Source organism: Psittacula echo (genome assembly GCF_963264785.1).
Source record: "Psittacula echo genome assembly, chromosome: 7".
Taxonomy (NCBI): domain Eukaryota; kingdom Metazoa; phylum Chordata; class Aves; order Psittaciformes; family Psittacidae; genus Psittacula; species Psittacula echo.
This window is the reverse complement of record NC_137740.1, coordinates 7,086,455-7,114,221: the sequence shown is the minus strand read 5'-3', so window position 1 is coordinate 7,114,221 and position 27,767 is coordinate 7,086,455. Positions and strand designations below refer to the sequence as shown.

Sequence of the window (27,767 nt, the reverse complement as noted above, 5' to 3'; positions counted from 1 at the left end):
TTCGCCGCCAGCGGGGACGGGCCTCGGGAGACTACCGGAGGGGGCACTGCGCTTTTAAAGAGGAGGGGCGGGAGGGGCGGTGGTTTCCCGCCTCCCGGGCGCTCACCCCGCCCCTTCGCTCTGGGTTCGCGCTGGGCTGTCGGCGGTGGCGCGGCCGGAGGGGAGCGGGCTCAGGGGTGCTGCCGCCATCATGATGCATCGCCGGGTGTTCGTGGTGGGCGTTGGCATGACCAAGGTACGGGGCTGCCTGCGCCGTCCCCGGTGAGGCGGCGCGGGAGGGCACGGCGGGGCCTGGCGCCGCTGCCTGTGCCTGTGTGTGAGGGGGGTTCGGCCCGAGCAGGTCTGGTCCCCTTCGGGCGTCCCCGCTTCGCGCGTCCCCTGTGGTGTACGGCGCCGGCCTGGGCCTGCGGATCGGGCCTGGGCCACAGCGGCTCCGTGCAGAGTTCACCTTCGGTTGGTGAGAGCTGACCCACCGGCCAAGTTAAACATTAAGAAACTCCGTTGAGAAAGTGAGCGTAACAGATCCATAGCGGGCAGAGTGGGTTCTGTGTCACCACAGCTTCTGGTCAAGGGCTTGTCCCAGTGTTTTGAAGGGCTCCGGGGGAACTGGCAGCAGCAGAGCAGGTGCCCTGTAGATGTTGTGGTGGGGACTGACACCAAATCTGGTAATTTGGTGGCCGACAGAGTGCACACAGCGTGGCTCCTCTACAGCTACACGAAAGGCTGTAGTGAGGTGGATGTTGGTCTCTTCTCCCAGCTGTCCAGTGACAGGGTAAGAAGAAATGGCCCCAGCTTGCACCAGGGAAGGTTTAGATTGGATATTAAGAGAATTTTCTTCCCCAAAGAGTGCTCAGCCATTGGAACAGGCTGCCCAGGGCGGTGCTGGAGTCACCGTCCCTGGAGGTATTGAAGAGACATGTAGCTGTGGCACTTAGAGGCATGGGTTTAGTGGTGTTAAAGTTACATATTGCTCAGACTCACTTGTGATATGCTCAAGGAGGTAACAGTAGGGTGGAAGAGACAACTAAAACTTGTTAGACACCAAACTGCATCTTAACTATTCTATCCTGAAGTCCTTTAGCATTGTATCCTTTCTCTTTTTTAATCTTAATGATGTAATGTCTTCCAAAGATGAGTGTACCTTCTCAAAACAACAGTCTGTGCTTCCCGCGTGTGTAATTGTCAGTCCCACAGACCGTGCCTTGCGTTTTTATAAGTGGATGAACTGAAATCTCAGTTACCAGTTTAGTGAGAAACCATCAATATTCTTTTCCGCTCTTCATTAGCTATCTGCATCAGCTGCTCTTGCAGACTTTTACAGTGATCACCGACTGATTTTCCTTGTGACCTTCAGTACGAAGGTTCTCTCTCTAAATTAAGGAAATGAGGCACTACAGAAAGTACAGCTAAGTGTTGTGAACGGCTGGAGCTGGGTGGTGAGCGTGAGGAGTTAGCATATTACCTTTCCTATACTAACAGTGAAGGTCAAATAATGTGTAGAACTACAAGTTGTTAGTATGAGGTGGGGTTTTTTAGCAGCGACACCTTTTGTGAATGATGTAAAAATGCACAACATATTTTTGGGGGGTTTTTAATGTCATACTACAGAGGAAATAGAAATACCACCTCTCTGGTGAGAGGTAAGGTATGATAGGGTTTGTAACAAAAGGGAGTAAGGCTCAGGAAAGGGAGGCTTTATACAGAATTAAGTTCATACAAAACCCAGGCATTTTCATGTTACAGAGAGGAGGATAACCACATAAAGTGGAAGGGAAATACCTATCGAAGCCTTAGTGAAGATTATGTCATATGTTACAATGAATCAGTGAAGATGACAGTTATTCTCTGTGCCACCCAAAGGCTTTGGACAGGGTTACTGTATATCTCCATTTACATCGTGGATCTTCCTTAACACTGAGCAAAGATGGTCCTGAGTGCTATTTTCTGTTGTTAGCCATCACAAGCTAACAACAGGGCCTGTCAGTAGCACTTGGGAATTGTGCAGGTTTTGTGCATGTGCTTTTGAGTCAATTAAATGAAATTGTTTGCGTTATTTAAAGCTGATGGTTCACAAACCTATTTCCAAGTTAAATATAAAGCTTTAAATATACCAATTGGAGCAAAAGAGCTATTAAATCACTGTAATTTGTTCTTGTTTGTTTTCTTGTTTGTTTTCCTTGTTTTTTCTCATCAGTTTGCAAAGCCTAGTGAGAGCATGGATTATCCTGACATGGCCAAGGAGGCAGGTAATTTAATAATGAAGCATTTAGTTTGATTGCTGACACTTATTTTAAGTCTGACAATTAATATTTTTGTTATACAAATGAGGGAATACTACTGTTCAGTAAATAGATATGTATTAAAAGCAAATCTAAAACTGATAAAATCCTCACAAAATCCATAACTGACCTGTTCAACTTGCTGCCTTCCTGTGCTGAAGTCAGAAGGACAGCTTAAAATTGACTGGGACATTTATTTTAAGTGTCCTATATTATTACCTATATCCTACCTATATTCTTCAAATGTACTTTCATTGAGACAGACAATGTGCATGAACACAGATGCATGAAATTTTCTGATAGAGGAGCTTGTTCAGAGCTCAAAACACTGCAAAATTGTCTTTATGAGAATTAAGATGCAAGATTATATTAACCATCTGCATCATATAATAAGTAATTTTTACAGCTATCTCTTTTTCTTGTTTGTGAATGCATGAATAATACATAGTACTCCAGGTTTGCTTGTTCTGGTTGTGAGAGATGGGTTTGGTGGGGATTTTTTTTCAACTTTTAACTTCTTTTCAACTCTTTAACTTCTTTTAGGCCAAAAGGCTTTAGCTGATGCTGGGATTCATTACTCAGCGGTGGAGCAAGCATGTGTGGGTTATGTTTATGGTAAGCAATGTCATTTGGTTGAGATGTGACATTTGCAGACATCTGTGTAGATAAAGCTTGTCCACATACGTGTGGATAAAGTATGGGGGATCCCATCCATTTCAGGTTATATTTAATTGTGTAGAACTGTCTCAGACTTTAAAAAAGTCTGTTCTTTTTAGTGATCACAGATCCATGTCTGTGTATGTGTGGAATTTACAGCTGTAGTCATGGGTATGGAGAGACTTCTTCAAAGTTGTGTCTTGCAAATATGTTTTATGCAAGTAGCTCTTTCAGTAAGACCAGGTTGTGTATTTATTCAGGTGGTGCAAACCTTATGTATGACAATGTTTACGGCAGTGGACTTGAAGTTGTTTATTCTCTGTGTGATGCTGTGTGCACACTGGAGTGTATATGCTTGTTTGTCCACTGCTCTGGACTTGCTAGGGGGTATTTTGGGGATCAAAACTGTACCGTGTCCTTGCACTTTCAGTCCAAGAACACAACAGAGGTATGTGCTTGGACTCGACTCGTAAGTGATAGATGAGATGTACTCTGTAAGAGGTTCATAACTTTTTCAATCCTATGGACATATATAGGAAGATAACCATGATTTAATGTACTGTATAAGATTATTGAAGCACATGCAGTAGTGTGGCTCCAGAATAATGCTTTGCAACGGAAGGAGCCAAAACCAGCACAACCCTCCAAACAGTTTTCTAGTAGACACCCTTAGCAGAAGCTTTTAACTTGCAGTCACTGCTTAATGTAGTGAAAGAAGATGGTGTTAAGCGACTGGTTTGAATCTTTTCTTGCCACTCCAGTACATAGATGCCTGGTATATTTTTCAAAGCAGCCAAAGTCAGATTTCTATTATTGGAAATTTGTTTCCATTCCAGAGAGAGTTTTCTGTTTACTTTCTTCCTGGTTCTCTATTAATGACTGTATTGGGACATTAGTGGGGTCACTCAGCTGGGATACTTCTAGCAGCTTCCAAGCCACACCTGTAAGATGTTTCTGTCCTGTCCAGTTACCTTCCATTTATTCACAGCCTGTTATCACAGAAGCAGGACTAACTTATGTTTTTAAAATACAATGATTTTCATCTTGTTTCTAAGGTTCTTGTCCAGTGGATGCTTGGGAGATACTCAAGATGACCGTTCAAAAGTTCAAGTTTACTGTTGAAGTATTAGCATTGCACACACATGGTTGGATTTTGTTTTGCTAGTCAAGTTTGAGTATGTACCTTATTTTAATGTTGTGTCCATGCGTAAAGGTGATTCGACCTGTGGACAACGGGCAATCTATCATGGTTTGGGTTTGACTGGCATTCCTATCATTAATGTTAACAACAACTGTGCTACCGGATCAACTGCTTTGTTCATGGCCAGACAACTAGTAGAAGGAGGTGAGTTGTTTTGTTCTGGGGCTGGGTAATACATATTCTCTATTTCTGTAAATACAACTTGAATGAAGAACGGAACTAGTGAATGTGCGAGTACTGCAAGTTGTAAGTGTACTATCCTCATAGGCAAAATGGTGTTTTATGCCTCACTCAGCTGAAAAGGTTGATCACTTATATGCAAATACAAGACCAAACGCTTAAAAGAGCAAGGCTATCACTAGAGCGTCATGTGTGCACCTAAAAGACTATGTCAGTGATGCAGTCATATGGTGTCTATGGATAGAAATGTTCTTTCCTGTGTCAGAAACTGCATGAACCTAGTAAGTAGGAAGCCAGGTAAGTTTTTCCTTGAAGAATTGTCTGGAGTAGTGCAGAAGAAGTTGCATTATAGACACTAGACTCGGCAGGATGAAAAGGAGAAAAGAATCTGCTAAAAAGCTTGGCTTTTTTCTTCTTTTTTAACTTGAAGTTAACTCCAGTATTTGACCAATGCATTTTTTGGAAGGGAGGGGAAGAGAGCAATGCCTTGTGACAGACCATGCTTTGAACTGACAGATGAGTCTTTCCTTCTGTTTCTGCAATTCCTTTGTGAACTTTGATACTTTCTTGCACTTAAGTGCTGATGTTTCTGGAATGAAAACTATAGTAACATTCTGTATGGTTATTGTAGTATTTGTAGCAGAGATGTAAGTGCTTAGTCATCAGTGATAATTGCTGTCAAACAGGTTGGAAGTAAAACCAACCCCTGTAGTGATCTCTCATTCTTCAGTATCAATATGTTTGTATCAGTACAATTCCCATCCCAATTTGTCTCTCCTTCAAAAATGAAGAAAGGAGGAAGAACAGCTGGTAGGTATTTATGTATATCTCTTGTTATTGAATTGTTAGTACATAATGTCATTTATCATTACACTGTGTTTTAAATAGCCACAATTTTTATCTTCAGGTTTGGCAGACTGTGTTCTGGCCCTTGGCTTTGAGAGGATGGCAAAAGGATCCCTTGCCTCAGGTGTAAGTGTCTGAAACACTCCATACATTTCATGACATTCATAGATGAAATACACCTCCTCATTCTCTGAGACATATGCTGATAAATACCGGTTGCTTTAAGATGTTGCTGTAGATGGTTACAAAATAAGCCATAGTTTTGATCCACAGAAACTTTTAATGAGTTTTATGATTCTGATTGCAGCTGTGATACACACATTTTGTGGAATGTTCTAGAATGAATTTTTTGGTGGTATGTCATGCTTTTAGTATTTTGCCAAGATGTTAAAGGCAGGGTAAACGGGGAATAACAAAAACACTGGATAGAATACTGAAGCACTGAGCAATTGAAGTGTCTTTATCAAAATGACACAGCAAATCAAAGAAAGAACCTGGGTCTTCTGGCTTTTTGCTTGATGCTTACTCAGTTGAGCACTTTCCCAAAAACTAATGGCTTTTGTAAACCTTTCTTTCCTGCCTCTACTTTGTTTTTACTGGAGAAGTGTCTGTGTGGGTTGTTTGTATTCTGCCTTATGGCAAGCAATATTAGAACCCATATGCCTGGCAAGCAATATTAGAGCCCTTTTAACTACACAACTGCTAAATTTGCTTATATATGCAGAGGTTTGGGTGAGAAATGTTGAATTTAACAACTGATTTGGAATAAGAGTTATCTTTAACATGCTTTATGATACTTCATCTAAGCTTCATTAAAAATACTAATACAGTGTTGATTTTATAACTTGGAACTACATTAACTGTAGGATTTTAAACTGAGGTGAGAAGTCATAAAGGAATAGTCCTTGCCATGAATCAGTGCAGTGATTATACAGTTACGGATTTTCTGCTTATTTACTCTTTCTTATTGCTGGGAAGTTATGAATGCTTCAGTGCATGTCACTAAAGCACAACATGTCCAGTGGAGTTGTTAAAATATCAAAGCCCTCTGTTTTGCTTGAAATACATAGCGCTTTTGTGGTGATCTTGTAAAGAAAAGGAAGTTATGACTTGCTTTATAACTCTTCCTCTTCTTTTTAGTTTTCAGACAGAACTAATCCAATTGACAAACATTTGGAAATTATGATAAATAAATATGGCTTAGCAAGTGCTCCTGTAGCACCTCAGATGTTTGCAAATGCTGGCAAAGAACATATGGAGAAATATGGTATGTTAAAAGACATCATATTTTTTTCATTGTCCTCTTTAATGAAGTGAATTAAAATTTATTAGGATTTTGGTTTTTAAAACTGATGGTATTCAGTGTCCGTTCTTTTATCCAAGTACTACAACTGCAGCATCTACAGCTAACACATACAGGAATACATTTGGATAAAGAGTTACCTACAGAAAAGTTGGTGATGTGTAGGCAAGCAGAACCATCAGGAGGCAAAATAAGGCTGTGATACAGAGTATTTGGTAATCATGCTAATGAAATGGTTTGTGCTTTTGTAAGATCTAGGCAATAAGATTGTGTAACTCTCTGCATTTTTTCCATGTGTCTTAGGGTGGGTAGAGAGGCTTGAGACTCACAAAAGCTTTTGGGTATTTGATCAATCTATAGCACTAGGCTGCTGTCACTGGCATTTGTTACCCCCTCAGCAGACAAGGGAATTGGCTCCAAGATAACAGGCTGGTGGGTTGAGCATCTTCTATTTGCTCTTAATTTTAGACTAGTATGCGGGAAAATTTTAGACAGTATTTCACCACAGCTGTTTTGCACTGATAGGAAAATGGGCATTCAAGTTTCAGTAATATAATAATATCTCAAATAAAATGCACTTATTTTCTGTACTTTGATGTCCGTAAGTGTTAAATATCCAAATAGGATGTCTGCTAGCTAAAACTCAGTTCTTTTTAGTAGCCTTTATCTAATTTTTAGACCTGAGTTGAGTTCTAAGGAAAGCCTTGATGACAATGAGTCTCTTGTAAAGATGCTTGTAAACGTCAAACCAATATTTAAAATGCTGTTTTAGCACTGCTTGGGTAAATGAACATTTCAGCACAGCTTTCTTCCCCCTTCCAGGGACAAATCCAGAATACTTTGCAAAAATTGCATGGAAGAATCATAGCCATTCAACTAACAACCCGTGAGTTACATACTCTACCTCTACACTGAACATATGTTGCTGTTAAAAACATCATGCAAAATGGAGTATTATTTTTAGAGTATATTATTTCTTAGGGTGTGAAAACTATACCCAGCATAAACTCTATATCCAGTGCTTTACATTTTGTAAAATCAGCTCTATATCTGCCCAATAGTGTGATATTGGTGTGTCTACTGCTAAGGGCTGTACTAAAAGATGGTGTCTGTCTGTTCTTGCCAGGTATTCCCAGTTCCAACAGAAGTACACATTAGATGAAGTTTTGCATTCTCGCAAGATTTTTGATTACTTGACTGTCTTACAGTGTTGGTAAGGAGAGGACTTAGCATTGTGGAATAAAACTTGATGTTAAGCCAAATACGGTAGGACATCTAGTTAAATAAAAGTCTGTTTGCATGTGAATTAAAATTGACAGATTATTTGAAGTAAAATGTCTTATAAATAAAACAGATTCGGAATCTCTGTGCTGATCAAACACTATCTAGGTACTTCTTCACAGTATAACACAGTAAGCTGAAATATATTTAGTACTTTGGGGTTCTCTTGTCATTCATAGAATCATAGAATGGTTTGGGTTGGAAAGGACCTTAAGATCATCAAGTTCCAACCCCCCCAGCCATGACCAGGGATGCTTCACACTAGAACCTGTCACCCAAGGCTCTGTCCAACCTGGCCTTGAACATTTGATGCTGTATCTTCTATCAATGAGCATCCACTGCTGTTAAGTGTTAATTCTTCTCTTCAGCCTTTCCTACACCCTCCTGAAAGGCTTGTTGCTACCAATGTCTGTAGCCAGGTAGAAGGTCTGATATTCTTTCTAAATTGAAAAAAATCATAATGATTTGTTTGTATTTTGTTGTCATGCTTTTCAAATGTCTGTTAAGATTATTGCTTAAAGTGTCCAACAAACACTGATGGAATTTATAGTTTCTGTGACATCAGCCAAAGTGTCTTTTTGTTTGTCCTTTTTGGGTTGTTTTGGTTTGCATCAAAAGATAATTCAATGGAAGATTGACATTACTAATGCAGAGTGCTGACATAATTATTTTTCTTCCAATCAGTCCAACATCAAATGGTGCTGCAGCTGCAGTTTTGGCTAGTGAGGAGTTTGTGAAAAGGCATAAGTTGCAGCCCCAATCTGTGGAAATTCTGGCCCAGGTGATGGCTACTGATTATCCAAGCACATTTGAAGAAAACAGTTGTATGAAGATGGTAGGTTTACAGTGCTGTATTCCCTGGTACTCCTCAGTGCTGGGCTTTTTAATAACTGCAAGTCTTAATGATACTGTAGACATTTCCATGTCAGTTAGCAAACAAATTATACTCTGTGGCAAATAGAAAAGTAATTTCATTTGGGCAGGTGAAAGAAGCAGTGAGTATGGTTGTGGAATAATAGTCAGAACTTTATAAACAGGCTGTCAAACCCCTCATTTTCAACCAGTTATTTAAAGGCTGCTCTTAAACAATTGAAAAGCAAGAAGAACATTTCTTTATTTAAAACAATGTTACTTATGTCTGTGTAATGTTGAGCCTGAAATAACCTGTTGGGTATAGTCACTACTTGGTTAAGTAGAATGAAGGGAAAGACATGAACTGTGAAATCTGGATCCCACTGCAAACTGATAAAAATAATTGGATGTAAGTCAACCATTACAATACCCAATAGTTTCTACTGCAGTCATGTCCTGTTTGGGTTTCAAATATAATTCTAGTTAGATGGCTGATTGAAAAAGGCAGCAAGACAGTTTGAGGCTTTGTTTCAACGCTGTTTGCCTGAGTCATGCAAAGGAGCAATTTAGCTTGTGAGCAAGGTTGAGAAAACAGAGAATATTCCCCAGAAAAGCTTTGAAATGCCAACACCAAGACTTAGAATGTATTATTTCTTTCTATGCACTTCATACTCTATGGATATTAAACTGTGATATGAGATGCATGAAAAATAATTAGAATGCCACCTCCTACCTCAATTTCAAGATAGATAGAAACACGTTTAAAATTAAGTGTAGAAATGGAATTGCTTTTAATTTTAATGTGTCTTTAATGATATTTTAAGGTACGATTTCTTCTCCCTGCAGGTTGGCTATGATATGACTAAAAAAGCTGCTGAAAAGTGTTTTGAAAAAGCAGGCCTAAAACCTACAGATGTTGATGTGATCGAACTTCATGACTGCTTCTCAGTTAATGAGTTCATCACCTACGAAGCGCTGGGACTCTGTCCAGAAGGTAATAGCATCAATGGAGAGCTTTGTTTTAGTAAAATGGAAAGCATTAGAATTGCCTTTGTATCTGTTCATATAATCAAAACTTTGAGCTGTCTGTTGGACAGTCTGTATTTGAAAGTCTTATTGGCTGACTTCCTACGAGGGAAAAGCAGGTTACCACTGTGGTAACATAAGGAAGACCTGCGAACTCTAGAATCACTTTACTGTGATTTCTGAAGAAATCTACAAAGGTAATTAAAGTGTTGGGCAACTATGTGAAATCCTATGGCTAGCATGTGCAGGGATGGGTCTTTTAAGCAAGCAGAACAAGGAAACTGAGGACTCCTGTGATCTTTCTCGGTGTTATGCCCCCTTTTCAGGGCCATATAGCTACCTACCCCAGGATTTCCCTCCATCTTTGTATTTCCTTTTAAGAAGATAAAAATGAGACAAGAACTGCCTGTAGAGGGCATGTTACTCATCTTCAGTGTGACTTTCCTCAAAATCTTGAAACATATTTGCTGTTGAAAGTAAGGAGTTGTTGGCAAGTTGCAAACATGCCTCTAAAGTCAACAGGGTAACAATGCACAATCTGTCCAGATTAGTTAATTCATTGAAGTGAGTGGATTTACAACATGTTAAATGGCAGTGGGGCTTAGTTCTTTTATGTAAGTCCAACCGTTACAATTTTCTACTGAAGAGGTTTTTTGATTTCAAATAAATAATGCATTGAACTGCTACTTTGGCATTTGATGTATTTAAATGTATTCTTGCTTTGTAGAAATAACCATCTGATGTAGTCTTTCTCTAATTTGTTTTTAATTAGGGAAAATATCATACTCTGTCACTAGATGGTGTATTGCATTATGTCTAAACTTCTCACTGAAACAAGTTTATGGAACTTCAGGAAGACTTCATGTGTTTGTAGGTCTTCCAGTATTTGCCATTGATTGCTTTCTACTGTTATCCTTCTCATGGTTTTTATGGTATCTACGCTAAAACCAGTAAATATTTGATGCTGTTTAAATCAGAACATTAAGCTTTTTAGATTAATTCTTTTAATTGAAGATAAAGAACAATTCTGATGGTACTTGACTGTCCAGTAAGTCTTGTGTATAGTAATTTAATAGTGCAATTCTCACCACCTTTCAGTCAATCTGACCTTAATAGTATGTGAAACTTATCTTGAAATGGTAGGCTCATTAGACATTAGTCTAATTAGAGATTAGTGAAATGGCATAAACCACATTGTGGATTTAGATGTGCAAAACTGACCTGGTATTTGCAACTTGGTGACAACAGAATTGAAAAATCACTTAAAAGTGATTACTTTTGTAATTATTGTTTTATAGGAAAAGCATGTGACCTGATTGACAGAGGAGATAATACTTATGGAGGAAAATGGGTTATTAATCCTAGCGGTGGCTTGATTTCCAAGGGACATCCACTTGGTGCTACAGGTATGCAAAACCATGTCATTTAGTCACATCAGTTAGATACAAGATACAGCTCTTGGACCAGCAGATGCTTCCCACTTGCATTTGTCTGTATGAAACATGAGGGCTTCATGAGAGTAGAAGGAAGCTCCAGAGTTGATTCTCATTTCCAACTAAGGCAGGTTGACCATGTAGGATTGCTCAAACCAAAAGACTTGGAGTGTGATTTTGATTGTGAGCACTTACTTAATTTTATGGGGCTTTTTCCCCCCCTGTTATTGAAGCAACCTGCAAAACAGCTTAATTTTTTGCTAAATAATTGCTCAGTAGTACAACTCCTGCTGAATGTAGTTTGAATTTTCCTGTTTTCATCCTTTAAAATTCAGATTTGGAAGATTTTTACTGCAGCTGAATAGCCTGTACCCTTGTTAGCTGTAATAAAAGCTATTTCTATTAACACTTGGATGGCAAAATATTTACCTGATGTTTACAGCGGAAGCTCAGGCATCATTTCCCAGCAGCATGGACTTTCCTTTTTCCTTTTGTTTTTTGTTTTCTTCAAACTGCTATGCTTGCTTCCAAATGAGCAAGCATATATATAATGGATATATAAGTATATATAAGCATATATAATGGATATATAAGTATATATAATGGATATATAAACATATATAATGGATACGCAAGCATATATAATGGATGTAATGTATTTGGATTTGTGAAGATAATTCACCTTCCTTGTTTGGAAATGAGAAGCTGTTAGAAAACTGGAGAAGAGGAAACCTTGTAAAAAAACAAATCTTAATCTTAGCAGCTGGATAACCTGCAGTTGATGGGCGGGGAGAGTATTAGGCAGCTTTGGAAGGAGAACATACTGCATAAATGAGACTGTGGGTATCTATAACAGGATGGGAGCATTTCATTGCTAGGTTTGTGTTCAGTCTTTGTCAGTTACTCAGTGATATATGTAGAGGCAGTTACTGGTGTGCCCATTTCTATTGCCACAGGATAGGGGAAAGAGTTAACATGCAGAAAATGACCATGTCTACAGGCTGTCAGCTTAATTTCACTCTAAAACAGTCTGGAGGCCAGCTGTGTGCCCATCAGAGGTCATACAAGTCACCTTAAGTTTCCAAATCATTCCAGGGCAGGTTGTACCACTGTACACATTCTCTCCTTGAGGCTGAGAGAATGTAAGTGAAACCTGTTAATTCTCCTCTGTGCCTGGAATGACAACACTCTTACTCGCCCTGTTTGTAACGTTTCAGTTGGCAGTGTGTACAGTGCCATGTGTAAAATACAGATGCCTACACAGTTACCTGGGAGAAAGGAGGGGAAGGGATGGAGGGAAGAAGAAACGTGTGGTGGAACGGGATTGCAGTTGCAGAAATAGCTGATAGTAAGGGGAGATGGAGGGGAAATGCCAGCTGAAAATCAGAGCTGTAATGGAAAGGGATCCACCTTCATTCTATGTACCTGAATTAACGTTCTCAAATCCTATCTTTAGTAGTGCCTGAATGTCTTTCCAAGGAGGGAGGTTTATGGAACATACCCATTGTGCCTTCCTTGTGTCGCTCTGTGCTCGATTCCTCAGGCCTGGCGCAGTGCGCCGAACTCTGCTGGCAGCTGCGCGGCCTGGCCGGGCGGCGGCAGGTCCCCGGGGCAAAGGTCGCGCTGCAGCACAACCTGGGCCTCGGCGGGGCCGTGGTGGTGACGCTGTACGGCATGGGCTTCCCGGGACACCGCAGGTGAGACACCGGCACCGCGCCAGCCCGGGAGCCGTGCGGCTGCCTCTGCCGCGGCTGGATCCGGAAGAGACAGCGGGACCCTATAAAGTGCGCGTCCTTCACACTGCAGAGAGCGCTCCTGAGGGCTGCAGCACGGAGAAGAGAAGGCTCCTCAAGGGGAGGCCTTAGAGCAGCTTCCAGTGCCTAAAGGGGCTGCAGGAAATCTGGAGAGGGGCTTTGGACAAGGGCCTGTAGGGACAGGCCAAGGGGGAATGGCTTTAAACTGCCAGAGGGGAGACTGAGATGAGCTCTTAGGCAGAAGCTCTTCCCTGTGAGGGTGCTGAGGCGCTGGCACAGGGTGCCCAGAGAAGCTGTGGCTGCCCCATCCCTGGCACTGTTCAAGGCCAGGTTGGACACAGGGGCTTGGAGCAACCTGCTCTAGTGGAAGGTGTCCCTGCCCGTGGCAGGGGTTTGGAACTGGGTGAGCTCTAAGGCCCTTTCCAACCCAAACCGTTCTATAATTCTATTTTGTAATTGGAAACTTCAGCAGTGGGTTCAGTGATGGTGTAAACTAAGGTCACTTCGTGCTGACCATGCTCCCATGTCTTTGTGTTTCAAAATGTATTATTTTTAGTATTATTGTTTACCTCTGTGCAAGGAAGAGATTGCACTGTAAACTAGAACTTGCTCAGCAATTGGAACTGTTGTGTACCTGCAGCACCACAGGTGTATACAAGAGATTGTAACTTACACAGTGTGTATTCTTGCAGCGTGAGTTCTGAATTACTGAAAAGAACAGACTGGCCCATAGAAATGGCTCACATGAGTTCCTGTAAGGAAGAGTCTAATGTCTGGAGAAAAAAAAGAGCTAACAAAAAACCCATCCAAGAACAAACCAGGCCACATTAAAATGATGTAATTGAAACTAAGGACTTGCCAAAAAAAGCCAGACATCCATGGGAATAGACATACCCACTGTTTTCACTGCTACAATTGTTACTGGTTTGGTTTCATGAAGACTTGTTTTCAGCTCTGTATTACATTGGTATTCAAAGCAGTCCTCAGAATTCAGGCATGCTGCTCCTTCCATCCTGGCTCAAGAATTTGCACTTGCAAGGTAGCACACTTCAGGGTGAGAGGAGAATGCTGCTATGAAGCTGGCTTGCAGTCTGCTCTAGTTCTGTGCCAGGATGGACTGAGAGAAGATACTTCAGAATTGTAACTACACCAAAATTTCTGTAATGCTCTTTTAATACACAGGTTCCTTTATGTTTTTACTTTCAACTTCGATTAGAAAGATTGAGCTATTCTTTGTGGGTATTGGTTTTGTGGTTTTGGTTTTAAAGCTTGATACCAATACTTTGTATTTACTCCAAAAATGTATCAGGTATTGGACTTCCAGATAGAAATATTCCCCTCCCAACTCAGGTTTCTGATGTCTGTGTTAGCTAGACCTGTGCCATTCCTGGGAGGTGACAATGTAATCTTTGGATTAGGTAATGAGAGAAGCAGTTGAACTTTGAAGGGCTGTAGCAGTGATTTTCTATAGTTACAGTGTCAGAAGTGGCAATTCTATCACTTCTACGAGGGTAGACCACATGAGAAAATGCATGATACGTGTCTTCTTATAGATGCCCTTCAAACATGCTTGCAAAACTTGGCAGTGGGAGTTGGTGCAGTTTCAAATCAGAGGGCGAAAGATTTCTATAGGGAATATACTGCTTTTCATTGCTTTGAGCATTGTCTTACAAAATATCGTAATTGTATGGAACAGGGAATCTGTTGCTCTTTGTGTACTGTTAACCTTGAGGTACTACTAGAAGTAGTTCCTTCCTATCAGGAAAAGCTTTGCATGTATAGATAATATTTCTCCTGAAAGAACTTAAGCCTCATTTACTACAGCTCACTTCACCCTCATTGGTATGGAGATAGTTTAAGAGTCTTTCTTAGGCATAGCTCAAATCTCAGCAATACTAGCTTGATCTTGCATTAGAGAAGCTTAAAGCCTTTTAGTTCTCCCAAGGGTTTGGTGTGCAGCAGACACCTGACACAAGGATTTGCACTAATGTATATAAATCAGACTTTGGAATGAAACAGTGTGGCTGATGTCTCCTGACACTGCTTATGTAATTGAGTGATGATGTGTATTGTGTAAGTAAGGCAAAGGTGGTGACATTTCATGAATGGTAATGAAGATACTTTGTACTGTGTTTTCTACAGCAATGCACAATCCATCTGAATCACTGGATTAAGAGCTAGCTTGTAATTAGTGACTTTAGTAATAGCTGCTAAGAATGTACATCAAGGTAAATGACAGCAGGATTTGATTTGGTTTGAAACAGTTCTTTTTCTGACACATTACAGCTTTACATCCTGTTAGTACAGCCTTGGTTTATTAGCAAAATTGATGTGCCGTCTTCAGAGGAGACAGTCACTACTGCTACCGTTGCGTACTTCTGTGGAGTAGCGTTAGTACCACACAAGTTGTAGCGATGTTGTTTAAGCGATTCTGTCACTGTAACAATATCAGACCTGACCACAGCTTTGAACTGTGCTGCCAAGAGATAGTAATACCTATAAGCTTGTTTTTCCTGCTGCTTGAATTGCCATTTCTTTGGACATATGCATACTTCATCTTTGGGAGCCTCTGTAGAAATGGAGAATTAGGTTTCATGCTGTTAATTCAGGCCATGCAAAGTGACTGCTCCAGAGAATCGGGAATAATGCATAGTACCTCTTGTGACGGTTGAGACCCACATGAATTGGGAGGGAAACAATTTGTTTTGCCAAAAGAAGTATTTCTCCGAGATGGTGCATGTGCTGCTCTCCCCTCACACCAGCTGTGACAGTAGTGTTTGCTCATTTATCTTAAGATGGATGATCTGCTATCATTATAAGATTAGTGTCATGTCCATACATGCAAAGACATGTAGGTACTTCAAGTGATTGTCATTCAGACTGTCAAGCCCATCAGATAGTAAGCTTCATATAGATGTCATATATTTGCTCTGTCCTGCTGAAGTGTTTTGGTGTGGCTGTTCTCACTGGTGTGAGAGGCCTCTTGATGGTAATTTGAGTACGCAGAAAATGTGATTAAAGGGATGTAAATGACTGGGTTTCTCATTGCAGCTCCGGCCGTATTGCGGCTGTACCTCTCAGCGCAGAAGTGGATGGATTTAAGTCACATTTGGTCTTCAGAGAGATTGAAAAGAAGCTTCAAGAGGTATTTGACTACTTCTTTTACCTGTTGTAATTTATGACAGGACATGTGTGAAGCCTCATGGGTATATAGTATCATCAACCATTTCCTCAGTACTCCTTACTGAAACTAATTTTACAGCTTTGAGTTTCACTGTGCCAGAAATCTTTCTATGCTGTGCCATGATTTAAAACCATCTTTTTTCAGCCAGTTCCTACCTGCATAAGTGTATTTCAGAAAAGGCAAGTTCAGATTGTACAGGAGGAGCTTGGAGCTAATGAAGAAATTTAAAGTTTATGCTTGGTGTTTGTTGCTTGCTTTGTAAGTGGGATTAGAGGAAGAAATCACATTTTGTCAGGCTTGCATCAAGACAAGACTGTTAGGACACTGGGCATTTTCTTAGTTGATAGATTTTAATATAAATACCTGGATAGTCATAGTTTGTGGGGTTTTGATATTTTTGTGTGTCTTTATTTTTTAGTACATTCTTTAAATGAAGCCTGATAGAGGGAAATGGGGATTGCTTTTTATTGGAAAGGGTAAAGGTTTTTAGATTACTTTATTTCATTCAAACTATGTTAAAGTTATTTTGAAGTAAATGAATCATTCACACATTACATGGTCATTCCAGGAAGGAGAGCAGTTTGTCAAGAAAATTGGTGGTGTCTTTGCCTTCAAAATAAAAGATGGTCCTGATGGGAAAGAAGCAACTTGGATAGTAGATGTGAAAAATGGCAAAGGCTCTGTAGCAGTTAATTCAGGTGAGTGCTATTTTAGTATGTCATTGCAGAAAACACATCAGACTAATGACAAGAATATAAATTCATACTCTGTTTAAGCTGTAGTGACCTTGAGCAAAGGTGGTGTAGAGCTGCCTTAACTTTAAACTTAGCTACCTTCAGTTTAATCTTTTCTTATTACTGACACTTCTAATCCATGATGTTTGGACCAAGAATGAAATGTCTTTGAATTCTGTCTACGTAACTGCACATTTTGTTAGAAGCTCCAGACAGATCTGTCAGATGACTCTTACAGGAATAACAGTTAAAAAACCCCTATGAAATCATTCAGATCTCAGGGGTTTTGTTGTTCTCACCTTTTAAAATTTGGGCCAGAAATGTAAATTGTTTGAGACACTGGTAGTATCATAGAATCATAGAACAGTTTGGGTTGGAAAGGACCTTAAGATCATCCAGTTCCAACCCCCCTGCCATGGGCAGGGACACCTCACGCTAGACCATGTCACCCAAGGCTCTGTCCAACCTGGCCTTGAACACTGCCAGGGATGGTGCATTCACAACATCCCTGAGCAACCCATTCCAGTGCCTCACCACCCTCACAGTAAAGAATTTCTTCCTTATATCCAATCTAAACTTCCCCTGTTTAAGTTTTAACCCATTACCCCTTGTCCTGTCACTACAGTCCCTAATGAAGAGTCCCTCCCCAGCATCGTTATAGGCCCCTTCAGATACTGGAAGGCTGCTATGAGGTCTCCACGCAGCCTTCTCTTCTCCAGGCTGAACAGCCCCAACTTTCTCAGCCTATCTTCATATGGGAGGTGCTCCAGACCCCTGATCATCCTCGTGGCCCTCCTCTGCACTTGTTCCAACAGTTCCATGTCCTTTTTATGTTGAGGACACCAGAACAGTACACAATACTCCCAAGTGCGGAGTAGGCAATAAGCTGGTCTATCTCATCAAGTTACTTCTCTTCAGCGATAAAACTTGACTGATTTCAATCCTGTACGAGCTGATATAAACTTCAAGTTCCATTAAAAAAAAAAAAAAAGGCATAAATAAGACACAAACTGGGTGGTGGTGGGGAACCTCATAAAATTCTTGGATTTTATAGAATCCTTGGAAACAAAGGATTGTACTTCTCTTTATTGGTTTGTCTCGTTTCTGTAGTCATGCATCCTAGTGATATATAAAAAGCCAAAGACAATAGTTGTCAGAATTTCCATGAACCTGGATTGTAAAGCTTTTAATTAAAAACATGACAGAGGGTTTGATTTGGAATTCATTGATCTAAGTTACTACAAAAAGAAAAGCACCATTTTCTGTTCCATGGACATTTTACCAAAGAGTCAATTTTCATAATAAGATGAGTGTAGGAAAACATGCATGCAGGTTTCAGCCCTTTCGTATATACATCAGTATTTCTGTTGGCGCTTATGAGGATAATTTTTCAGCTTATTTCTAGTAAGAAGATCCTAAAAACTTCTGGAATTGAACTAATTCGAATGAGTGCTTTTAGAATGCACATGTTGTTCCCATTGAAGGAGAGGGCAGGAAATGCCAGAAATGTCAGTGACGAGTATCTTAAGAGAGCATCACAGGGGAAAACACATCTCTTTGAGTTGAAATATTAGCAAATTTAGACGATTGCCAGTGCTTGCAGTTAACATTCTGTCTGATTACAAGATTATTTCTTTACAAGGAATAAATTTGCTTAGCACACTTCAGAAAGGTCTATCTTTCTTCAGTGTTGGGATGTAGCACCTTGTCTGTGCTACAAGGTGGCACAGATGCCTCTTGGCTGTCTCTTGCTGATCTTGTGAGCTCTTGCTGATACTTTTAAAGTGGCCGCTATTTGTATTTACTTATGGTACCATTTTGCTAACTTGTAGTATCAACAGCTACTTCATAGAGTTGCAGCCTCTGTTGCTGTTTCGTTTCTCAGTTTAAATCTTCATAGTCAACTCTGTCTTACAGATAAGAAGGCGGATTGTACAATTACAATGGCAGACACTGATCTGTTAGCCCTCATGACTGGCAAAATGAATCCTCAGACAGTAAGTATACTGAAGATGAGATAAGAGGTCTGACTTGCTTGTTTTGGCTGTGTTTAAGTTGAAATCATTTAAATAAATCCCCCCTCCAAAACTGCCGTGGCAGATTTGAAGAATGACAGTTCTTGACTTCCCCTGAACAATTTGGCCAAAGTAAGATTAATCAAGGAAGACAGTATCTACTCTCTTGAAGAGGCACATATTATCTCAGATATCATATAGGTAATCCAGAAGAGGATATTATTATTGCTTGGTTTGCAGAGAAGAGGGTAAAACTACTGTTGGCAGTGTGACTTAAGAAAGGAAGAACACTGGCCCTCTGTTTGAAGGGCTTTACAGTCATAACTGGCATTAGTGTAAGGAGCTATCGTGATGCTGAAAACCAGAAATTGAGGTGAGCATACCCTGAATGTCTGTGATTATTTGGTTGGGATTTTTTATTCATCCGTGTCTCGAAAGCAGCTATAGTGCACAAGTAAAGCAGATGTTTGTGTTAATTGTAAGTTGCTGTTCTGTACTTCTAAATTTGAAGTGCTTGGGGTAACATTCTTTTAAGTTTTTGGTCTGGTAATACCATGAACTAACTTGTGTCTAGGAGAAATTTGAAGGTAAAGCACATTACAGAAATGTTGAAATGTACATATAGGAAACTCGGAAGCAATTGCAAATTACATCTCCAGTTTGGATATTCTGGTGTGTGCGGTTCATCTTTTTACAAAGTCTGCAGGAAAACCACACATCTTTAGTGTGTGCTTCACAGACTAGATTGGCAAAATTGAGTTAATCACTAACAGACCCAGTAATGGCTGGGGGGGATTTGAGTAACAATTTGTGGCATCTACTGTGCACTTACTGCTTTATTGCCTTCAACTGAAGTAGTGAACTTTCATTCTATGAACTGTCATCACTGAAACACTGGGTATTCTGTCCTGTTTTGTATACACATCCATCATTATGATAATCCAAGAAGCAAGCAATGCCAAGCTCATTCTCTTTAAGTGTCACAAATATAATAAGCATACAACTTTCTCAGTTTACTATTTTATCTTCTAACGTCAGAAGATACATTTCTTGGCGAATGCTGGTATCTGCTAGAGCTGTTGGAGTTACAGAACTCAGGCCAGGACCTGCACACGCGTAATAGCCTATAACTATGGAGGGTGTATTTGAGGTAATATGTTATATTGCATTTAATTGAATCTCTCTTTTTTTTTTAGGCATTCTTTCAAGGTAAATTGAAGATCTCTGGGAACATGGGCATGGCAATGAAACTTCAGAATCTACAGCTTCAGCCAGGCAAAGCTAAACTTTGAGCTCCTTAGAGAAAACAGTTAGTACTCGATAATTCTTCACAATGAAAAGTAGAATGAAACTAGGCATTATCAATAACATGGTGCAGGCTGGGTTTGTTTGGACCTCTCTCACCTAAATTATGTGGTTAGAAACCTTAATTCTCTTAATATATTCCATCGGTTTCTCTATGGCAAAGATTTTTAAGCTAAGCTTGAGGCACTAACTCTTACAAATGGTGTATGGTAGGTATTTGTGACAATTCTGTTTTAATCAATATGAAAAGTTTTATAAACCTTAGAGCTGAATGCGGCTGCATTACTGTTCAGCTTCATTAGGAAGAGAGGGAGGAAGGTGATAGTTTGACATAATCAATTACATTAGTTGCATATTTTTGAAGCTGTAATAATGCTTTCAGACTTCCATTCTAGCAAATTTGTTGCTGCTTAAATTAACGTGGTCTTGTACAGAGGATCTGTAACAGCATTTTTTTAGAACAGGCTTTAGGAATTTGCTATGAAATCCTTTTCTTATTACTTCTTTGGAATTAAAAAAGAAACAAAATACCCAGAAGTAAGTTGGAACTAGAATGTTGCTTTGAGATTCACAGGATTTGGTACCTTTCACCTTGGACAAAAGATCAGGTTTGCCAGGAGAGCAGAGAGGGAGTATAACCAGTGTTCTACCTGCTTTCTCCTGAGAAAATGTGATGTTGATCATTATGAAATGTAAAAGCTTTAAGTTCTGTTTTGGGAAAATGTATTCTGGTTGGAGGTTTAATAGAAAATTAAATATACTTTTACTGTTCTTCTGTGTGTCTCTTCCTCACATTTGTAAACATGGATTTCATGTTAATGCACTGAATTGACTGTTTTAGACAGGTTGTCATGAAGGGTACCTGCAGTCATTTGTTTTTAACTCCTTGGACATTGCCAGTAGATAAGCTGACATCTCAGTCCGGAATATACACCTCACATCCTCACACGTGTGGGCCATGACTGAGGAACTTGGGCATGAACTTCCACTTCCCTGGTTTAACTAAAATCATACTAAAATGAGCTAATTCAGGTTAATCATTCTGCTTACCTAGTGCAAATGCTTAACAGATTGCTGAGCAGTAAGAATGGGTGCACTGAATCAGGCCAAAATCAAGCTAGCCCACTGTATGTTCTGACCTTTGATACCTTGGAAGGAATAATAACATAGCCCAAATATCTGTTTATCCCAAATACTTTCCTAGCTGCAGGTGGTTTAATTTTCTTTTCCAGCTCACAGATGTGACCTGTGGTAGGTCTGCATCTAAGCTTCTTGGTGAATGGTCTTTCATGCATTTGTCCAGTCCCTTTTTGAATCCTCAACAGCTTTCTGACCATAGGTCAGGAATTTCTGTAGTTTAGCTACATGTCATGTAGAATTAACTCTACTGCTTTTCATCTTACCCATTGCAGTTTTGGTTTACACCTCCTAGTTGCCTTTTTTGTTGGTTTGTTTGTTTTGTACTGGAAGAAACATTGAACAGCTTCAAAGCACTTCTGGTGTTTACAGCCTCGCCTGATCACTTCCAGGCTTCACAGCTTGGAAGAGGACATTCTGTTTAACTGTGTCACATGGGGATGACCTTTTGGCCATCCATGTATCCTTCCTCTATGCTACATACCAATTGTCCTGTTGAAAGGCTTTCAAGATACAAGAGCATTTTCAGGTTTTACTTTTCTTTCCCCAGTTGCTTTTCTGACCCCCGCTAGCCTTGAGCTGATGGTTTTTTACATCTCTGAAAACTGGGGGTTCATTTCTTTCATACTAACTCAGTGCTTATTTTTGCACAGTGAAGCTGAAAGTTGTTCTATGTGCATTGCTTTATTTATACTGAATTTCAACTGCCTGTTTTCCTGCCCAGGCACTCACTGTTCAGACCTGCCTGCACCTCTTGTACTCAGCCCTGGTCTTTAATACCTGAATGAATCAACTTTCATCACCCTCTTTTCCAAGGCATTAGTTAAATAGGACATATGCGGCCTTGCTTCACTGTAAACTTCTTAAAATACAGTCTGATATTAATCAGGTTTCCTTTTGTGTACTTGTTTATTGACTTACCCAAAGGGTTGTAGTAGACAGGAATCCTGTCTCTCAAATGAAAGCAGTATTAGCTCTCTACAAACCTATGTTTGCTAATGTATCCACTGCTTTTTCCTAAATTCTTGCCGTTTGGCTTGTGGGCTAAAAGAAAGGGAATTACAGGATTGCAGAAGTAATTATGTACTGAAAGCAATTTGTTCCTCTGCACAAAGTTATAGCTACACCCTTTCATTAGCAAGCTTTGTCCTCTTGAATCACTAGTACTAGCAGGAGAGCTTTAGTGATGAATGTTAGGCAGCTCAGAACATGCCTTTTCCAAGAATTTTGAATACAGACACGTTTTTGTTGCTGTTTAATTAAAGACGCAAATGAATTTTGATGTGTAAACAGGCTGACACAGATAGTAGACCGTACCAATAGAGGTTTAAGTAAGATGTGCTCACCTGCAGATTGAGATCAGTTTCTAAGTGGGAGGAAAGCTTGCACAGGAGTATTGAAAACCAACCAACCAACCAAGGGGAAAAAACAACCCACTGCAAAAATGTCTTTGGAGTTTGCTACCAAGAGAAAGAATATCCAAGTGTGAGGCCCAGCCTTCAAAGGAATCCCTGGGTTTTCACAGGCCCTGGACTTTCAGGTTTGGGCGCTTGCAGATACCATGTCATTATAATGGGAAAATCCCAGATTAAATCTAGATTATTTTGCTTGTTGATCGTAGCTAGAGGATGTAATGCAGAGGTTTCACAGCCTGCTTGCCTGCTTGGGAGTAAGAGAACTTGTCAGTTTTGTATTTCTCAGTAGTGCTTAAGAAGATGGCATAAAGGACTCTATTTACCCTGTCTACCAGTCAGTGACTCACTTAACCCATCTGTCTTGTGCTACTTCTTCACTTTCAGCACCTTCTCTGTGACATAACTTGCTGAGTATTTTTAAAAGGTAAAACTTTTTCTACTTCTCCTTTTTCCAGGAGTGAGGTGTGTGTGCAGGGGGTGTCTTTTCTAAAAACCCCAGTCCCTCCATTTACATTCTTGTGTCTTAGAATCCAGTAACTGAATAAATAAATTCCACAGTGGGCAGAAATAATTTGCCCTGCTCATCATGATGAGGAAGGAGGCAAAGCCCTGTGATACAGCGCAGATTGTGACCTTAAGCTCTCTTACTTACTTTTTGCATTACTCAAATACAGCATTACCTCAGTTAGTACCATTTTAGAAGTCTCCTTATAAAATCTTGTTTTCTCAACCCATTCTGCTCTCTTGACCAAGCAGCATTAAGCACCTCTTCTCCAGCTAAAATCCTCTGTAACTTTAGATCCGCCTTTCTTACAAAGTTTATGTTCCTGCAGTTCTGTTACATTAACTTGTTTCCTTGAGGGCAGAATTAAAGGCAGTCAGAGCTACCAAGAGGTGCCCAGTCACTGAACATAGAAGAGTTTAAATTTCTGGTTTCAAAGGCTCTGCATAAAGGAAAAAAACCCTAATCCTCTAGGCAGGGGGTTCAGTGCTCTCAAACTCCCAGCTCACATGAGAGGAAACTTCAGCTTTAGACATTAAAATGCTTGGGAGGGTTGTTCTTCCCTTCATGGACTCTGGTGAATCCCGTTTGCAGCTATTGGTTTTGTTGGGGTGTTTTCATCAACTGTGATAAATGTGTTAATCATTTGACAGGCAGAGATGCTGCCAGATTGGCACCTCTATCTTACCTTTACTTCCTTTTATAAATTCATGTTATGTTTTCAGATAGGAATTTTCACAACGAAGGAAAACATAAACCATGTTTCATTGCTGTAAGAGAAGCATCTTTGTCAAGAGTTGGAGCCAGTGAGTAGAGTGGTGCCTGACTCAGCAGGTCTGGCTTGCAGGAATTTGAGGGAACGCTTTGGTTTGGGAGCACAGGTTTTACTTTCTGACTTTTACTTGAGTTTTGTGTTTCAGTCCTGCTGCTTTGCCTGGTCAGGAGTAGGTACAGTGCATACATTACACTTACACATTTAACCAGTATGTATTTTCAGAGGTGATCACTGCTTTTCTTACAATTAATTTGAGTCCTTAGAAGAAAAGCTGAAGGTCAGGACATGGCTCCTTTCCTTATGAAAGTGTGCTGCTTCAGGAAATCTCAGTTCCTGTGTCCATCAGGATAACAAATAGGAATTTGTTACAGAATTCTGAATTAGGCATATTTGCAGGAGAGCTCTCTGTAGGTAGATGAGGGCATATGGAGCAACTGACAGAGGGGAGATTTAGCATAAACACTGAGAAGAAATTCTTTACTATGAGGGTGCTGAGGCACTGGCACAGGGTGCCCAGAGAAGCTGCGGCTGCCCCATCCCTGGCAGTGTTCAAGGCCAGGTTGGACACAGGCGCTTGGAGCACCCTGCTCTAGTGAAAGGTGTCCTTGCCCGTGGCAGGGGGTTGGAGCTGAATGAGCTTTAAGGTCCTTTCCAACCCAAACTAGTCTGTGATATCCATGGGCAGATGAGGCAGTTTAGGGGGCAGGCAGTTAACTGCAGCTGTATGTTGCTGTATGGACTGACCTTGTCTGCACTAACTTCATGGGGGGGTGTGACAGTGCTTAGTACAGGTGTTTGTAACTGCAGGTGTTAGAAGGGGAATGGTGGATCTGGCAGGTGGCTCTGGTGGCTTTAGTTGTGTAAAGCAAGTCTTCCAAGTACAAGGTAATTTGGGATCCCACTGGTAAGCAGCAGAGAGAGATCAGTTTCCTCAAGGGAGGAGGTTGTCAACAGCTGAGCATGGTTTGTGGCAGCTGGGTTAAGGAGCTATTCTTCTGGGTGACAGACCCTTTCAGGATGCAGGAGAATGGGACAGAGGGACTTGACGACATCTTCCCTCTGACAATAGAAGAAATCTGAAATCATCACAAGGCTGGATTTGTCCATTTCCCATGTGTCCAATTCATCTGAGGTCAGTTTAAACTATTACCTCCTTGGAACAGGAAATACATCGCTTCCTGTTTTACAGAGCACTGAGCTGAATGTCAGCTCTCGTTAAACAGAAAAGAGTAAGAATGCAATTAGCCTGGTGGATAAAAGGCAGGAAAAAAACCCTGAACTGTGAAAAATCAATACTCGAGGAAGCAAACCACATGTGGAGAACAAATGCTGGAAAAAACCCCAACTGTTTGGAACAAATTCCTTTATTACTTAAACAAACAGCAGCGTAATTTGTTGGAGTGACAGTGTGAGCTGTCTGTACCCTGTGTCTGTAAGAAGAACTCACTGCTAACTTAAAAGCAGATGGCTTTATGTGGCCCTGGGTGGGTTCTCTGGGAAATGTTAGTTATATTCTGTGATACAGGAACAGAAATATCCTAATAACGCTGCAGCAGGCTGAAAGGAACATGGGGAGTATAAAGCAAGTACAAAATATGCTGTGTCTGTATCACATATTTCAGATAGGTTAAAAGCAGCCATGAATTTTCATTTCGTATTTTGTAATAGTACATATCCTCTGGGAGAACAGACATCTTAAAGTTCATTTGGATCAAGACACAGATGCCAGTAGGCTCATGGCCAGGGTCTGTTGTGCATTCTTGAGTTTGAAAAATACTTCCTTTCCTGCTTTGGAGACAAAAACCCCTTTTACTCTTTGTGTTTGGATTATTCATTTTCTGAAGCAAATGATGGCAAGTTACTAAAGAGAATTTTAATGGGCTTTTTTCTCTTTTCATTTAAAGGCAGTGAAAGTATCACAGTATCAGCACATAGCAGTGGGTGCTTCAGGAATGCCAGTATTTCTGTAGTCTTATTTAAATCAGGTAAATAAAGTAAAAGAACAATGTATATGATGCAGCTAAAACTCTCCTGAATGCCTCATGTCTCACTCATCACAAGTGAGCCGATGCCTGCAGAACCACTGTTTTTGGAGCTCATGCCTCATAGATCTACTTACACCTTCTGTTCTCTAACGCGTTGTTGCTTGACTGGGCTGTTATCTGAGTTTATGATATCACATCAAATTTAGCCTATAATCTCTTTAGGACAGTGACAATAGTTGCAGAGTCAGAGCTGAGCAAGTCTTTCAGGTTTGAGCTGCCTCTGCTGTCCTGATACCCTGTGGTTCCATGGGCAAGTGCAGCATTGGTGTAACTTAGATAAGTAATCCAGCTTTCTGAGTTACAGGAGTGGACTATAGTGTACTGCATACTACAGCTTGGCCTCGGACATGTCCTTATGCTGAAGTCTGCAAGAGCATGTTGTAAAAAGAAGAGCTCAAGTAGCCAAGTCTGCCCTTGACCACCACTGGGGGCTTTATTCTGCTGGAGCCAGAGCAGAAGGTTGATTCTTGCACAGCGCTCGGTGTGCCAAGCTCATTGTGAAAATACCATGGCACACGCTGTCTGCTGTAGCTGCCAGTTGTTCACTGGAGTAGCCAGCAGTTGTTTGGCCAAGGACTTGTTTCTCTGCTATCTATGGGATCTGAAGAAGTGATCATGCCCAAGTTTAAACTTTGTCTTGAGTCTTCAGTTTCTGAACCTGAAAATGTTTCTTCATTGAGGCTGCAACCACCACTCAACTCACAGCCATCAGCAGGGAACATGCAAGAGTACAAAGACTGGAGTTTGCCTGGAAATGGTTCCTGCAACCAATTCTATGTTGTGAGTCTGGCAGTGGAAGTTCTTTCCTCTGAAAACATCAGAAAGTTGTAGTGCAGAAACCACAGAAACAGTGGTTGCCTGAGTCCACGCACCATGCTAGGGCATAGCTTAGTGGTGGGTCAGAACACTGTTAGATAGATTTGACTCCAGCTCTGGTTTTCCTGGGAATTTGTGCAGGTTCTAATGATGGAAATGCAGCAGTGGGCCTGGATGACAGCAGATTGTGAGTTTGGGGTATGTTGATGTAAGAGGGTAAGATGTGGAGGAAGTGAAAGCTTGGGGAAAAAAAGAGATTATATAGGTGATTTGTAGCATAGTGTAAGGGTGTGAGTGTTACCTTTGCATGTGGGGCACCTGGTTACTGGCTTTGTCCTGCTGGATAATCCTGGGTTGGTTGTGCTGCTTGTGTGCCTCTTGTTTCCCCACTAAAGGAGGCATAATACCCCTCTTTATATTGTCCTGTAGTACATCCAGATGCTATGTGACAGCCAAGTACTGTACTTACACACCAAAAACAGAGATACAAATGCAGTTTTGGGGAAGGGTGAACAGCTCTTCCTCTCCTGTGGGCTGCTCTGACATCAGTAGCAAGCCCTGCTCTTCCTTCTGTCTGTCTGCAGGCTGGGGTACAGAGGGGTAGTCCCCCAACATAAGCACACAGCTTTTCTTCTCTCTGAAAACACTGTAAATGTTGTGGTATGGACTCTGTACTATAGAAATAGGAGCAGGCAAATGCATCCTGGGTCTCTGAATCACGAAGAAAAAGCAGGCAGCTTTGGTTTGTTATTATTTTTGTTTTAGGAAAAACATACTTCCCCCAGCAACTTTTAAAACTTACACGTGGCACAGAGGGGGATCAGTTCCAGTTGATATGAGCCTGGACCAAGAGAGGGAGGAAATAACTTGATTGCTTTAGACTTCAGTTCAGCTGGAGTCGAGAGGAAAGAATCAGTGTCCCTTTATCTGGAATTCAGCAAGGAGGTCGTGTTCCTGGTGAGGACAGATCCTCTGCCTGTCTTCTGGAGGTACTGTATGGAGCACTGTGAGGCAGGCACAAAGCAGG

The 27,767-nt window shown here is 40.7% G+C and overlaps 1 protein-coding gene across 1 annotated transcript; it reads left to right on the top strand.

Moving 5' to 3' along the window:
- The first annotated feature begins 155 nt into the window (after positions 1-155).
- Positions 156-20,811, top strand: SCP2 (sterol carrier protein 2). The gene is made up of 16 exons (XM_080623163.1): positions 156-235; positions 2,195-2,246; positions 2,823-2,894; positions 4,150-4,281; positions 5,225-5,289; positions 6,304-6,430; positions 7,289-7,352; positions 7,593-7,679; positions 8,432-8,582; positions 9,446-9,593; positions 10,924-11,031; positions 12,602-12,755; positions 15,864-15,957; positions 16,565-16,694; positions 18,648-18,727; positions 19,942-20,811. Exons 1-16 carry the CDS (start codon positions 191-193, stop codon positions 20,035-20,037), a joined length of 1,605 nt encoding a protein of 534 aa, XP_080479289.1. The 5' UTR covers positions 156-190; the 3' UTR covers positions 20,038-20,811.
- Positions 20,812-27,767: the final 6,956 nt, after the last annotated feature.

Excerpts from the sequence above, each read along its gene's own strand:
- SCP2 (XM_080623163.1), top strand. The coding sequence starts at position 191 with ATGATGCATCGCCGGGTGTTCGTGGTGGGCGTTGGCATGACCAAG. Across the intron at positions 4,282-5,224 it reads CAGACAACTAGTAGAAGGAG|GTTTGGCAGACTGTGTTCTG; the intron begins GTGAGTTGTTTT and ends TTTTATCTTCAG. Across the intron at positions 18,728-19,941 it reads GCAAAATGAATCCTCAGACA|GCATTCTTTCAAGGTAAATT; the intron begins GTAAGTATACTG and ends TTTTTTTTTTAG.